The sequence below is a fragment of the Tursiops truncatus genome, chromosome 14, assembly GCF_011762595.2.
Source record: "Tursiops truncatus isolate mTurTru1 chromosome 14, mTurTru1.mat.Y, whole genome shotgun sequence".
NCBI lineage: Eukaryota > Metazoa > Chordata > Mammalia > Artiodactyla > Delphinidae > Tursiops > Tursiops truncatus.
The window spans coordinates 19176005-19188665 of record NC_047047.1 but is presented as its reverse complement, the minus strand read 5'-3'; the positions used below and the strand labels follow the sequence as shown (position 1 = coordinate 19188665).

Genomic DNA, 12661 nt, shown 5'->3' with positions numbered 1-12661 from the left:
TCGGCAAGATACTTAACCTCTTCTGATCTGAGTCTTCTTGTCTAAAAGATGGGACAAGTTTGTGTCTGCCTTTTGTGATTGTTGGGATAATTAAAGTAAATAAAATAATTGTAAAGAATACTTAGTAAACTATAGAACACTCAGAAACAAATGACAAGCCCATGTATGCTTGTACATCTTCCTCACAAAATCAGCCCCACCTGGAGGAGTCAGTGAGGCTGGGGCCTCCTCACTTAACGCTGACCCCCATCCACCAGCCCACCATGCTTTCTTAAAGAGCTGCAGTCTGACTTGTGGATCTTACAGATTGCTGAGCTACAAATGTGGCGATACTTGTGACCCTCTAGCTCAGTGTTTCCCAAATTTGACTGAACTTTGCAATCACCTGGGAAGTTTTAAAACATAACCTCACCAAAGCCACGCTCCAGATCAATTAAATCCACATCTCTGTGGGAGGGACCCAGGCATCAATATTTGTTAAAGCTCCCAAGTGCTTTCAATGTGCAGCCAGGGTGGAGAAGCATTTTCCTAGCTGAGCAAAAGAAAGAAGGATGCAACTAGAAAATTATCTTTTTTCTCATAAAGCAGAGAGAAAAATGGCTTCCCAACATGACATTGATAAGAAGCCAATAGCCAACCTGGTAGAGCAGAGTCAGGAAAGAAACGATTAAAAAGGGTTGTGGAGTAGAGTTGGTGTATCACAGCCGCTCCCGATGATAATTCGATCAATATAAAGCACAAATCTTGAAACTCTCTCCCCTCTTGCTCTCTTTTTTTCCTCTCTCTTCCCCTCTCCCCCCACCTTCCAACCTTGACTTTTACTTTTCCCACCTCTCCCTTTCTCCATCCCTCCCCCTTGCTCTCATTTTACTAAAGGGCTCTGAACCCCTAGTTTTCATTGTAGCCACTTACTCAGATCTAGTAAGTTATTTCAGGAGTCCTGTGCAAACGTTTGCCTGTACTTCTTCCCTGCCCCCACCCTCCACCGCAGTGACTTCTTCAGCCTTTTTACTGGTCCTGCTTCATGGCAGTTCCCTGTGTCTCCCCATCTCACGTGTGGGTGAGTGTGAGTGTGTGTCCTCTCTAGGGTTTCCTTTCATCTTCCTGCACGTTCTAAAAACCCCATTTTCCACCCACACTTGCCCGTGCTTTCTCATCTGTTTTCCAGCATACCCACATCCCTCTCTGAAGCCCTGGTCTCTTTGTGAATTTTTATCTACCATTACACGTTCACATGCAGTCAAGCCTGATGAATCAGAATATTTGGGGAATGGGAATTCAGGGGAATTTTAATTTTCTGGTTAAGTGGCACTAGCTTGAAACCAGTTTTGTTTTATTGTCGGGGAAAATGATGAAATAGAAGCCTAGAACCTGAAGGGTCCTTAGGGAATACCTGGATGAACCCTCCCAAAGGCAAAGAGAGAGAGGCTGTCTGCAGTTAGGATGACTACCAGTTGGACCCAAGGCCTGTGAGTACCAGCTCCAGGTCTAAAGACCATCTCTCCTGACTTCAAGACCGGGGTTCTTTCAGAGCACACTCTCGACATAGCCTGCAGAATTGTTGATTAACCAGGACCGATCAAAAGTAAGTTGCATTTTTGAAGTGAACGCTCTAGTTCTCTCCTAATGTCATAGGCCCATAAACTTCACTCATCAATGTGGTCTGCCTGGCCCCAAATGCCTTTCAGTTTGTGATGCCTGCATCTCTAGACCATCCTGCTGCTAAGGTCTGAAATCATGGCCCTGATTAATATGTCCACCACTCACTAGACTAAGCAGATTGATTTTTATTTTGGCTGCACCACATGGTCTATGGGATCTTAGTTCCCCAACCAGGGATCAAACCCACGCCCCCTGAGTTGGAAGTGCGGAGTCTTAACCACTGGACCTCCAGGGAAGTCCCAGCATGTTGATTTTTCAAATGAAAGCCCATTCCCACCTTGGAGACATTCCAGGCTTGGCTGGAGAAGGGGAAAAGCCCAGACATCAGAACACCACTGAAAGGAATATCAAGTTTCTCATTTTCCTTCTTGTTAATTAAATATCCATTGTTAACTCAATTTTTTTTTCTGTTTCCTAAATGAGATATTGCCAGAGAAAAAGTGGGTCAGTGGAGGGCTCTGACGGGTTTTGTCCCAGTTAATTTAAGTTTTGCCATATGTTGTTTGAGAAGCGTGTGCTAGCTACAGGTCCTCGCGCCGATTAGCAGCCAACCTGAGGGGTTTTCTTTAGACTTCCAATTCTCTTGCAAGAGAGGAAGGTTAGAAGGCAACAGAGCTGGGTGAACGAATCCAAGCAAAGCTGGAACGCAGCTTGTTGGTGTCAATGGCCTCATTACTCTATACCAGGGAGCAGAGTTTCTGAAACTCGGCACCCTTGACATTTTAGGGTAGATGATTCCTTGTTGAGGGGGCCTTCCTGTACATTGTGGGGTGCTCAGCAGGATCCATGAGCTCTACTCACTGGATGCTGGTAGCCTCCCACCCCCAAGCATGAAAATCACAAATGTTTCTGGACATTACATTGATTGGGTGGCAGATCTGCCCCTGGTTGAGACCCACCACCATAGAGACATAGCCCATTTAATGACCAAGAGGGGTCATTAAATAAATCCTCAACAGTAATATATGAATACCTGGAAGACCTTAGTCTCTCTGAGTCCAAAATCCTCTGGTTAGTGGTTGGACTGGATGATTAACTGAACTTGAGCTCCTGGAAGCCTGTAAGAGGTCTCCTCTGTTGGCAGAGTCCTGCATGACCCGATTACCAGAGGCCAGAGCAAACAAAGTCATGATGAAAATTCCTGGATTCGAGCATTGCACCCATGTCATCCACCAAGAATAGGGTGAGCATGTACCCTTAGCCCAGGCTAGTCCTAGGGTCTTTGCTGGTTAGAGCAGTGGAGGAGGCAACCATTCAAGGAAATTAGAAACAGGGTATAGTTAAAAGGACACCAGACTGAATGCCCTGTGCTTCCAATTACTAGCTGTACAAAAACACTCAACCTCTCTAGGCCTCAGGTTCCTCATGTAAAGATAAGGTCTAGATAAAGGCTCACATACCAAGTAACCATTCAATAAATGTATTTTCTCTGTCTCATTTACAACCCTGACTAAGCCTTCAGGACGTAATAGCCAGGTGTTTGCTTTGAGCAAAAAACTGTAAACTGTGTCCAGCTGAGGAAGGCCAGGAGCTGGGGCCCAGTCACAGGAGGAAGAATTCTGCCTGCAGGATCCCTGGAAAAAAATTTGAGTAGAGCAATTTTTAATGGAGAAATGTTTTGTAACCCTGAGGTGGAACTCCTTAGTTAGGTGCATGCTCTGTAAAGAATGCTTTGCTGGCTCTTACCACTAGGTAGCAGGCATACACCCTTCTATGGAATGAGGAGCTCAGAAGATCCCCAGCCTGCAGAGCCTCTACCACTCATCAACTAATGCCTGAAAATACCATCAGCCACCTCAGTCCTTTACACCTCGTGATTGATTTTATCAGATCCTTTTGTGAGTAAAAGTTTGATCATGGAAGAAGAAAGCAGGAGGATAATTAATGCTGGAGGGATTAGTTATATAATATGATCATGTGTATGTTGTTATACGTGTGGTTATATATATATATATATACACACATACATGACAATGTAGCATGTGTGACTATTATGTGTCATTTTATGTCATTTACATATATGTATGTATGTGTATATCCCTAAACTTCTCCCAAAATATATTTCAGGAGCCTAATAGTCATATTCCAATTAACTCCTTGCTATTTGATATTCCATCCATGGCAAGCCCAAATCAACCAACATAACCACCTATCTAGAGGATATAATTGATGCTTATTTTGACTACCCTGAAACATTATAATACCCATTCTCCAAAGCATATAAATTCTGGCCCTTGATAATGTTCTCTGTGAGAAGGGTATCTGATGCCTTTCATGATCCCAGGATGTGTGATCCACCAGTGCTTCCTTCTACACGGCTGCACCAGACAGAATAAGTGCCGAACTTGCTGACAAGTCGATTAATGTAACCCAGCAACACAGGAGGCCCCTAAGCCTTCCCGTGATCTGTGTGCAGTTGCTCAGGAAACTTGAGAGAAATAACAGGTAGTGTCTGCCCCTCTAATGACTTACACGTACTCATAAACGTGTTGTTGATGCTAAGTCATACCGAATGTCTCCTTCCTGAAGGCAGGGGGAAAAAGGTAAGGCACTCTTAGACTTTGAAGAGCTTGAGAGAATATTAAAAGTTTCCTTTTACTGGAATAACCTTTTCTTTATGATGGCAACTTTGCAGTCTTGAGAGCCTGGGCTGGCTGGTGGTCTCAACTATCAGGGCTGGAGTCTGAGCCCCAGGGGCTGCGTTTCCTCGGAGTGAAGGCCAAAGGATGGGTTTCATTTAACCTGCTCACTCTGGTACCACCTAAAAAAAAAAACAAAACTATTGGGGCTAAGGCTGGTCTGAGAGTGTCATTTGAAAGGACTTTTTTTTCTATATAAATATTTGAGAAACCTCTATACTAGGGCTGAACTTTAATCAGCTGGGAAGGTACTGCAAATGGAGGGTGAATCCATCACAATGCCCAGGAAGAGACAATGCCCAGGTCTTAAATTCCTTCCAGACAGCACAGGACAAGGAGATCAGCCCCCTCTGAGGGAAGAACAACAACAAAAAGGGTGCTACACCTTTAAAAAATCAGATTGCCTTTTAAATGCTCAGTAGTTTCCTTAGAGGGGGTCAGACAGAGCAAGTTTCTTGAAGCTTAAAGATCAATTAATTTAAGAAAGAAAAGATTTCAAGTGTCATAAAACCTTGGTTAAATCTACCAATTTCCCTCATTCTTGCCTTCCCCCACCTGCTGCCATTCTCCAAAGCAAGAGGTGCAGGAGCATGAAATGATGTGAGCTAAATTTCTGTTTGTGTAGGAAACATATTTCCTTGCCTATAAAGGCACACAGCACAGAGACAGTCAGACACACACACACACACACACACACACAAACAAATTAAGAACACAGTATTCATGACCATCATTTGTTCTCCAGGTCTCAGGTTACAGAGTCCTGTTTACAATAGTATTTCATTAGATTTACTTGGACTTCAGATCTTCTACGCATGTGGTGTTTAGTCATACGGTGGGTAGGGGTGGCAGCAGCAAATACCAAAGCATGATTATTCTCTAGCTTTTTCTCATGGCCACATTTACAAAAGAAGAATAAAGAGGGAAAAAGTCGTAGAGATAGGAGAGAAATTCTCCAGTTTCCAATATCCATATTTCCAGGGGGTAGGGTGGATCTGTGCTTCTGATGTTTGCCAATAAGGTTTTGCTTCTGGAAGCTTTCCCTGTAAGCACACCAACACCGCCCTTAATGCCCCAAGCCAGAGCAGCTTTTGGCACTGGATTTCAGGAACCTTCCTAGGAGCACATCAAATCCATGGAATCCAAGGATTGAATTGAATCCTTCAGTTGCACAATTGGGGGATTTTTTCTTTTTTTCCAGAAAAGGTCTTTTGTCTCCTAGAGGAGGTCTCTTTATTGAGGTTTCATTATAGATGTTCCTGCAGTCCCTGCCCTCCAAGTGAGATGCTGTTTACAATGGCATTCCCAAATGATCATTCTTAGACTAAATCCAAAACCCCCTCAAAGTTATCAAAGCGTCTCTCTTCTAGAACATTACTAGTTTAAATGGGTGTTGCGTGCATGGTATGTGTCATAAAGTCATGTTTTAATTATAAACAAAATAAGATGAAGTTTCCTGGTCAGAGAAAATGAGATTATGGGGGGGGGGGGTGTGCGCACGCGCGCGCACGCACGCCCACGCGCACCCACGCGTCTGTGCGTGTGTAAGAAGCTCTCCACCAAGGCTTAACATCTTAGAGACATTTGCAAAATATTTCTCTTGAAAGAACCTCTTAGAAGCAGTATTTTTAGGCATACTGGGTTCTCCATTGGTAGAAGAGAAATCTACTAACAACCCTCAGATTAAGTAAACCTCCTGGTGATGCCATTCTGCATTTCAAACAGCTGATTGTGCCTTTTTAGGTAGGTGGCCGGAGGCATTTGCATTTTGGGAGAGGGTGGTGTATGTTTTCTCCCGCCATCCCTCTTCCTGTTATTCAGACTTGGCTCTCCCTCCCAAAAGAAAAGGAAAAAAGAAAGATGCCAGTCTGTAAGATCATTCAGAGGGGTGAGCACCTGAGTTTGAGAAAAACTTCTGGACATGGACAACATTAGCTCACCAGCTGTCACTCATGACAGTTTATTTCAATCACACATTTGCTTAAATTGCTAGCTAGTGAAAGACCATCACACATACTCCTCCCCTGTCCCTTCCCCACATCGCCACCTGCTACCACTCTTGAATTTAGTTCAATAAACAACCCACACCTCTGTGGACCTGGAAACCTATGAGGTTGGGAAGGGGAAATCACTGACCCCAACACAGAAAAAAACTAAGACAACACAGGAAAGCAGGCATCACACAACAGGGCAATCTGAAGAGAGGCAGCTTTTCTGTCCTGGGTTAACAAATTATTCCTGTTTCAGTAACATTGGAACATAGGATCAAAAGCTCATTTTCCCCATCCCACCGCACCCCCATCACTTCTGTATCCCGTGTGCCCCTAAAGTCTCCTGCTACAAGCAGCACCCAGGGAGGAGTTCAGCCCAGGGTAGGATTTTCCCACTGTTCCCCAGAGCAACTAGGAATGTGCTGTCACTGCTGAGAGCCTCAGCTTGCTGCAGTCTTACCAATATGCTCCAGAAAGCACAGTTTTCATCACGGAACATTTGTATTCCGCCTTATTTCCCTGAGTCAGACCACAGAGAGCAGGAGATGAGGGTCTTTCACTTGAGAGAGTATGGAAAAGGGAACAAATGCTACTAAGTCTGGTGAATCAAAGGCGTAGGAGAATAGTGAACCAGTGGCATTTGGGGGTGAGATTTTGAATCGATTTGAAAGATGCTTGTATTAAGTGCAAAAATGTTTCCTGCTCATAAGAAAAACTGTGTGGCACTGCCTTTTAAAAAGCATTTGCAATGATCTCTGCCTTAAAGGCTGAGCAAGGATGCTCAGTCCTCAGTCTGCCTTTCAATTGCTTCGAAGTGGCTAGATTGCACTGCACCCCCACCCCCAAATATAATATAAAGGGTCTTGCTTTTTTCAGTCCTTAATCATGTGGGGTACATCCACCTGATAAGCTGTTTGTCCTTCTTAATGTTTCAAAATGAGCCTGGCTACTTCTGAATTTCTGGATTTTCCCTGTGGCCACTAGATCACCCCTACACACACACACACACACACACACACACACACACACACACACACACACACACACACACGGTGGGGGGAGGAAATTCTAACTGTTGCTTCACTCTTAACCAGGTAACAATTCATTTAGGTTACACCAGTCTGTAAAAACTGTAAATGCTATTTTATTTTAAACATTTTAAGTTTACAAAAAAAAAATCAATGATTGGTACCTTTTTACACTCTCAGATTCCTGAATATGGACAGATCTTCAAAGGGAGGAAGGAGTTCTCATATGAAATTTAAGATAGACTGTCCTGAAGGTTGTGGGGTGGGGTTTTGTTGTGTTTTATCTCGTTTTTGTTTTTAAGACACAATAAAGCTAAAATGTCAAGTCTCTGGGAGAGATCCCCTTGCGGTTTCAGTCAAGGAGCACATCAGAGCACAGACAGGAGACCCCAGCCTGGTGCTTGCCGGCCCGCCCCGGCTGTCCAGGCATATTTGGTAGCGCACGGGTTGGGAGCCACTGGGACAATCACACCTCGCATTCCCTGGCGGGCTGCTGGTGGCAGGTACACGAGCCATACTCGTTGATGATGACCAGGGCTCCCTCAATGTGGTTCGGTTTGTAATCAACGTAGTATTCCTGGGCAGACATGGCAGCCATCTGATGCATGGTCTGTTTCTGCTTTTGCTTCCTGCGCTGCGTCACAAAGCACTGTCTGAGCTGCCTGAGACTGGCTGGGAAGCACTTCCAAGAGACATAGAGCACCAGGACCACGATGAGGAAGGAGAAAATGAGGGCCATGGTACCGGTGACCACCTTGTGAATCTGCACAGCGTTCTCGGCGTGTTCGCCGCCGGGGAGGGCCACGGTAGCCAGCTCAGGCGTGCTGTCGGGCTGCCCCTCCCTGCCATCAGCGAGAGTGGTGGCCGGGCCGGCGGGGGATCCCAGGTCGCTGCGGTTGGTGACGGCGGAGAGCAGGTGGCCGCTGGTGGGCTCGGCCCCCTCCTCACACAGGTGGAAAGCGTACACTGCGTCCAGGACGTCCTCGCCCTGTGCGTACTCGGGGCTGGCGCACTGCAAGTTGCCATCGTAGCGCCCCTGGAAGTTGCTGAGCCACGAAGCCAGGGCGCACACGTTGCGCCCACAGTCCCAGAGGTTCCCGGCCAGGGTGACGCTCGTCAGCGACTTCCAGGAGTTGAGGATACGGGGCTCGATGTAGGTGAGACGGTTGGAGTCCAGCTGCAGGGACTGGAGGTGTGGCACGGTCTCGAACACATGGGGCTCCATGTACTCGATCTCGTTGCCCGACAGGTCCATTTTCTCCAGGTTCCATACCCAGTCCAGCGAGCTGACCACAATGGCCACCTTGTTCCTCCTCAGGCAGAGCGAGTGCAGGGAGATGAGGCGGGGGAAGTGGGCAAAGTTCACCTTGACCAAGTCGTTGTGCTCCAGGTGCAGCTCGGTGAGCTTGAACAAGCCGGCGAAAGAGTTGCGCGCCAGACTCTTGAGCTGATTGTATCCGATGTCGAGAAACTTGAGGCTGCGGCAGTCCTGGAAGATGCGCACGGGCACGAACTGGATGGCGTTGGCCCGCATGTGCAGCGTGGTGAGCTTCCGCAGCCCGTGGAAGAGATCGGGCGCGAGCGCCTGCAGCTTGTTGTACGAGAGGTCCACGCTGCGCAGGTTGGGCATGGGCCGGAAGGTGGTGTTGGCCAGTTGGGTGATCTGGTTGGAACTCAGTGTGAGTTCCTTAACTCGGCGCAGTTTCTGAAAGGCGTCCCCCTGCACCGAGCAGATGTGATTGTGATCCAGATAGAGCCACGTGAGCTGCATTAACCCCGTGAACTGGCCGGCGCGCAGCTCCGAGAGGCTGTTGTAGCGCAGGGACAAGCCCAGCAGGCCGGACAGGTTGTGGGGCGCCTCGGTGAGGTTGAGCGCCTCGCAGTACAGCAGCCGCCCCTCGCACCGGCACAGCTGCGGGCACCCGCTGGGGGCGGCGGGCAGCATCTGAAAACAGGCCCCCAGCAAACACAAGACCACCCCCGAGGGCCTCCTCAGCAGCCAGTGTAGACAGAGACCGAGCAGCAGGAAATCCATTAGCGAGAATCTTTCCAGAGAGGCTGGAGAATGTCCATTGGAAGCGCTCGGTCAGAAATCTACATCATATTTTATTCCGAGGGAGGGGGAGCGGGGGAGGGGGAGAAAAGGGCAAAAATCAAATAAATACATTGAAATAAAGCAGGACCCCCCCTCCCCAAAGCCACACGTTCACCTCTAAGCATGCAGAAAGCTGGGCAGCATAGAAAGTTCACAGCCACGTAAAGATCAAAGAGATGGTGATTTGGTCCATGTTAGATGCTGCAGCAAAGGGAGGAAAAAAAAAAATCTTCGGGAAAGAATTTAATTAAAAAGTGTCTTACCCACCCTTTTCCAGAGAGTGACAACCTCCATTCAGCTGCTCCCTTTGTGTGCAGGCTAATTATATGCAGGGCGAGAGAAGACCCCTCTGTGTTTCCGAGGCAGCCCCGGTCCGCGGCCGGCGGATCTGGCAGGCGCACAATGTCTCACTTTGCTGCTCCGCTCGGGGCTGCAAGGGCGGCCGGCGAGGCGGGGAGGCGACTTCTAGGACCCGCAAGTTTCCCAACTGCGTGCGGGAGCCGGGGCTTCGCCTTCCTGCCGCTGTCCTTTCCCTCTGCAGTTCGGACTGTGACGTTGTGGGGAAAAAAAACCTCCAAACTCGGGGCTCGCGACTCCCCAGGATTTGACAGTCTGGTTAATGTCCGTCATTGGAAAGGACCACTGACCGGCGCCACCTTTTGCTCCGCGGAGACAGCCTGCCATTCGCGCCCGGGGCGGCTGCGGAGAGCGGGCTCGCTCATGCTTTGCGGGCGGCGGGGAGGTGCGGGCGGCGGGCGGCTCGGGTGGCGACGCTGGGAGCGGGGAGCGGCGCCCGGCGCCCGGGCTCCTTCCCTCCGCCAGGCAGTGTGAGGCGCGAGCTTGCACCGGCACCTACTGCTCACTGAGTGTCGTAAGCTGCTCACGATTGTGCGTCTTCCCGGAGCACCTCAGACATGGGCAGATTGAAAAGGGGTGGGCAGAAAACCAACATTCTCCAGAGCCACTAAAGTAATATATGTTCTTTGATGAAATGGAAATAACTTTCAGCTTTTTGGTCCATATTTCCAAAAAAAAAAAAAAAAAAAGGAGGGGGGATGGAGGTTTGGAAAAGCATCATCAACGACAAGAGATTTCCAAGTGGGAGACTGAAATATTCTGTTCCGCCCTCCCCTTCCCTTCGGGGAACGTTCCCCCCTCCCCCTTTAAAGCTGTCTACGTGTAAGAGATACGTAGGAATCTGTAGAGAAATCAACATTTGGTCCTTTGCTTTAGAAAAGCAACTTGAGAGAAGCTAGAGGAAAGCAATGATTGTGGGGATTTGGCTGAGATTTTTCTTTTTTCCCTTGCGGGCACTGGAGTTCTGCAGTCAGCCAGCAATTTTAGGTGGTGGGTGGGGGAATGCTTTCCAAACTCAGCGGATTTGGAAAGCCATCCTCGTCCTGGCGGTAGACCTAGAGTGGCAGAAACCTATGTCTGTGTACAGGGAGTTTTTCTTGCCCGAGATCCCTCTGGGGCTTCACCAGTCTCCATAGATGTCTGTGGGGTCCCGGGTGGATTAAAGAAAGATTCTAATGTCTTACACAGGGAGGGCTGACCCTGATGTGCTACTCATGGTGATTACAGAACCCTGCAGTACACTCCGCTCCAGGAGAATGTGCGAGAGGATGAGAGGAGAAGGGGTAGTTTAAACCCTCGTGAAGCCTACCCCTTTCTATATATACACCCAGTACTTAATCTTTGAGACTGTTACTAAATTGTATCATCTGAGCATGAAGAGGTCTTAGCCTGATTATTTCCATTAACACTCACTTATGGATGGGCTCCTTAAGCTTCTTATGTTGAGCTCTGTCTTGTTCCAACTGGTCTGGAGAGGGTCTGCATTGCTGTTGTCAGGGACCTGTTGGTCATCTGTTTAAAAAAAAAAAAAGAGAGAAACCCGGCTGGAAGTGAGTGGATAAGCCTACCTTCTTGACAAATATGCCCAAGGAGGCAATAGGGAGAATCCAATGTGAATTTCCAGCTCCTCACTTCTAATTCCCATCATATCTGACTCTTAGGAACTGAAAATAAGTGGGCATTATCTATAGTTGTGCTCTCATTGATAAGAATGAGGTGGATTACCAAAGCTCCAGGGTTGGACTGGCTTTGGACAAATAACTAAGTTGCTCCTTACATTCAAGCTAAAGACACTACTAACCAGTGGAATCAAAGTCACCAAAGACTAGTAGTACTTTTCAGGAAAAGTTTTATGAACAGGGGCATGAATCATTCCGTTTCGTATTCCTCTGAGCTCTGGCCTGGTCATTCATCTCTGAGATGCATCCTTCAATTGGAAAGAAAACAAAGCTGAAATGTCCTAGACATCACATGCTGTCTTAGGAGCTAAAAGAGACATTAGAAAATCTGAATTTTGCACATGACGAAACTGAGGTACAGAGACATCGGGTGATTATCCGAGGTCTCACAGCTTGTTACTGGCACAGATAGGTTATTTTCTGTCTCGCACCAAAGTGGTGGCCTTCCTTTCCCATTCTTGATGGTCAGCTCTCCAGCCCTCTTGCCTCCTGCCTGACTCTGGACTGGGCACTGGCACCTCCAGGGTGCTGCGGAACACTTTAACAGACAGACAATTTCACCATCAAGTGTTTTCACCTCTTGCCAAGATAATTATTCCTCACAGCAAGCCGGCTGATTGAGCCATAAACTCTAAAGGGTTGGGGAGCTGGGGCAGGCAGGGGTAAACATTGGCCAACCATTCAGCAAGTATTGTGAGTACAAGCCACCCAATCCCCATGGCTGCTAGGAAGAAAATTCTCCTAATGCAGGCAGCTTGCAAAGTGGTGCTAGAGCCTGCCAAATGGGCAAGAAGAGGTCCCACTTTGGATGTCACTTGATTTGTAGAGCTGGTACAGAGGCAGAAAAGAGTTGAGTGTTGGCAAGAAGGAAGGAAAATAAAATTAAATTCACTGCATTTATATGTGAGCTTTCTTCTAAGTATGATACTCAAAATGTAGAAGATATGTCTAGGCTGTAATTAAAAAATACATATGTACATATACATATTGCTTTTCACATTATTATCCTGCAAATCATTTCATCTGGATGGTATCTTTAAATCTTTCCCACTTCTAATGTGGCAAGTTTGCATCTTTTCTACGGTTTTAAACCCCTTGGCAGAACCGTATACATTAACAGATTGAAATGAGCTTTATTGAAATTTAGCTATTCTAAGTCATCTAAGTTGCAGAATCCCAATTTATTATGTATTTAAAGCATACCAGCCCT

General features: G+C 47.3%; 2 protein-coding genes across 2 annotated transcripts in view; one reads left to right on the top strand and one right to left on the bottom strand.

The window, feature by feature from the left end:
* CTNNA2 (catenin alpha 2) overlaps positions 1–12661 on the top strand; it is a 1042487-nt gene that overhangs the window by 670247 nt on the left and 359579 nt on the right. The gene's annotated exons all lie outside the window — the stretch shown is intronic.
* On the bottom strand, positions 7490–9409 carry LRRTM1 (leucine rich repeat transmembrane neuronal 1). The gene has a single exon (XM_019942099.3). It carries the CDS (start codon positions 9353–9355, stop codon positions 7787–7789), a length of 1569 nt encoding a protein of 522 aa, XP_019797658.2. The 5' UTR covers positions 9356–9409; the 3' UTR covers positions 7490–7786.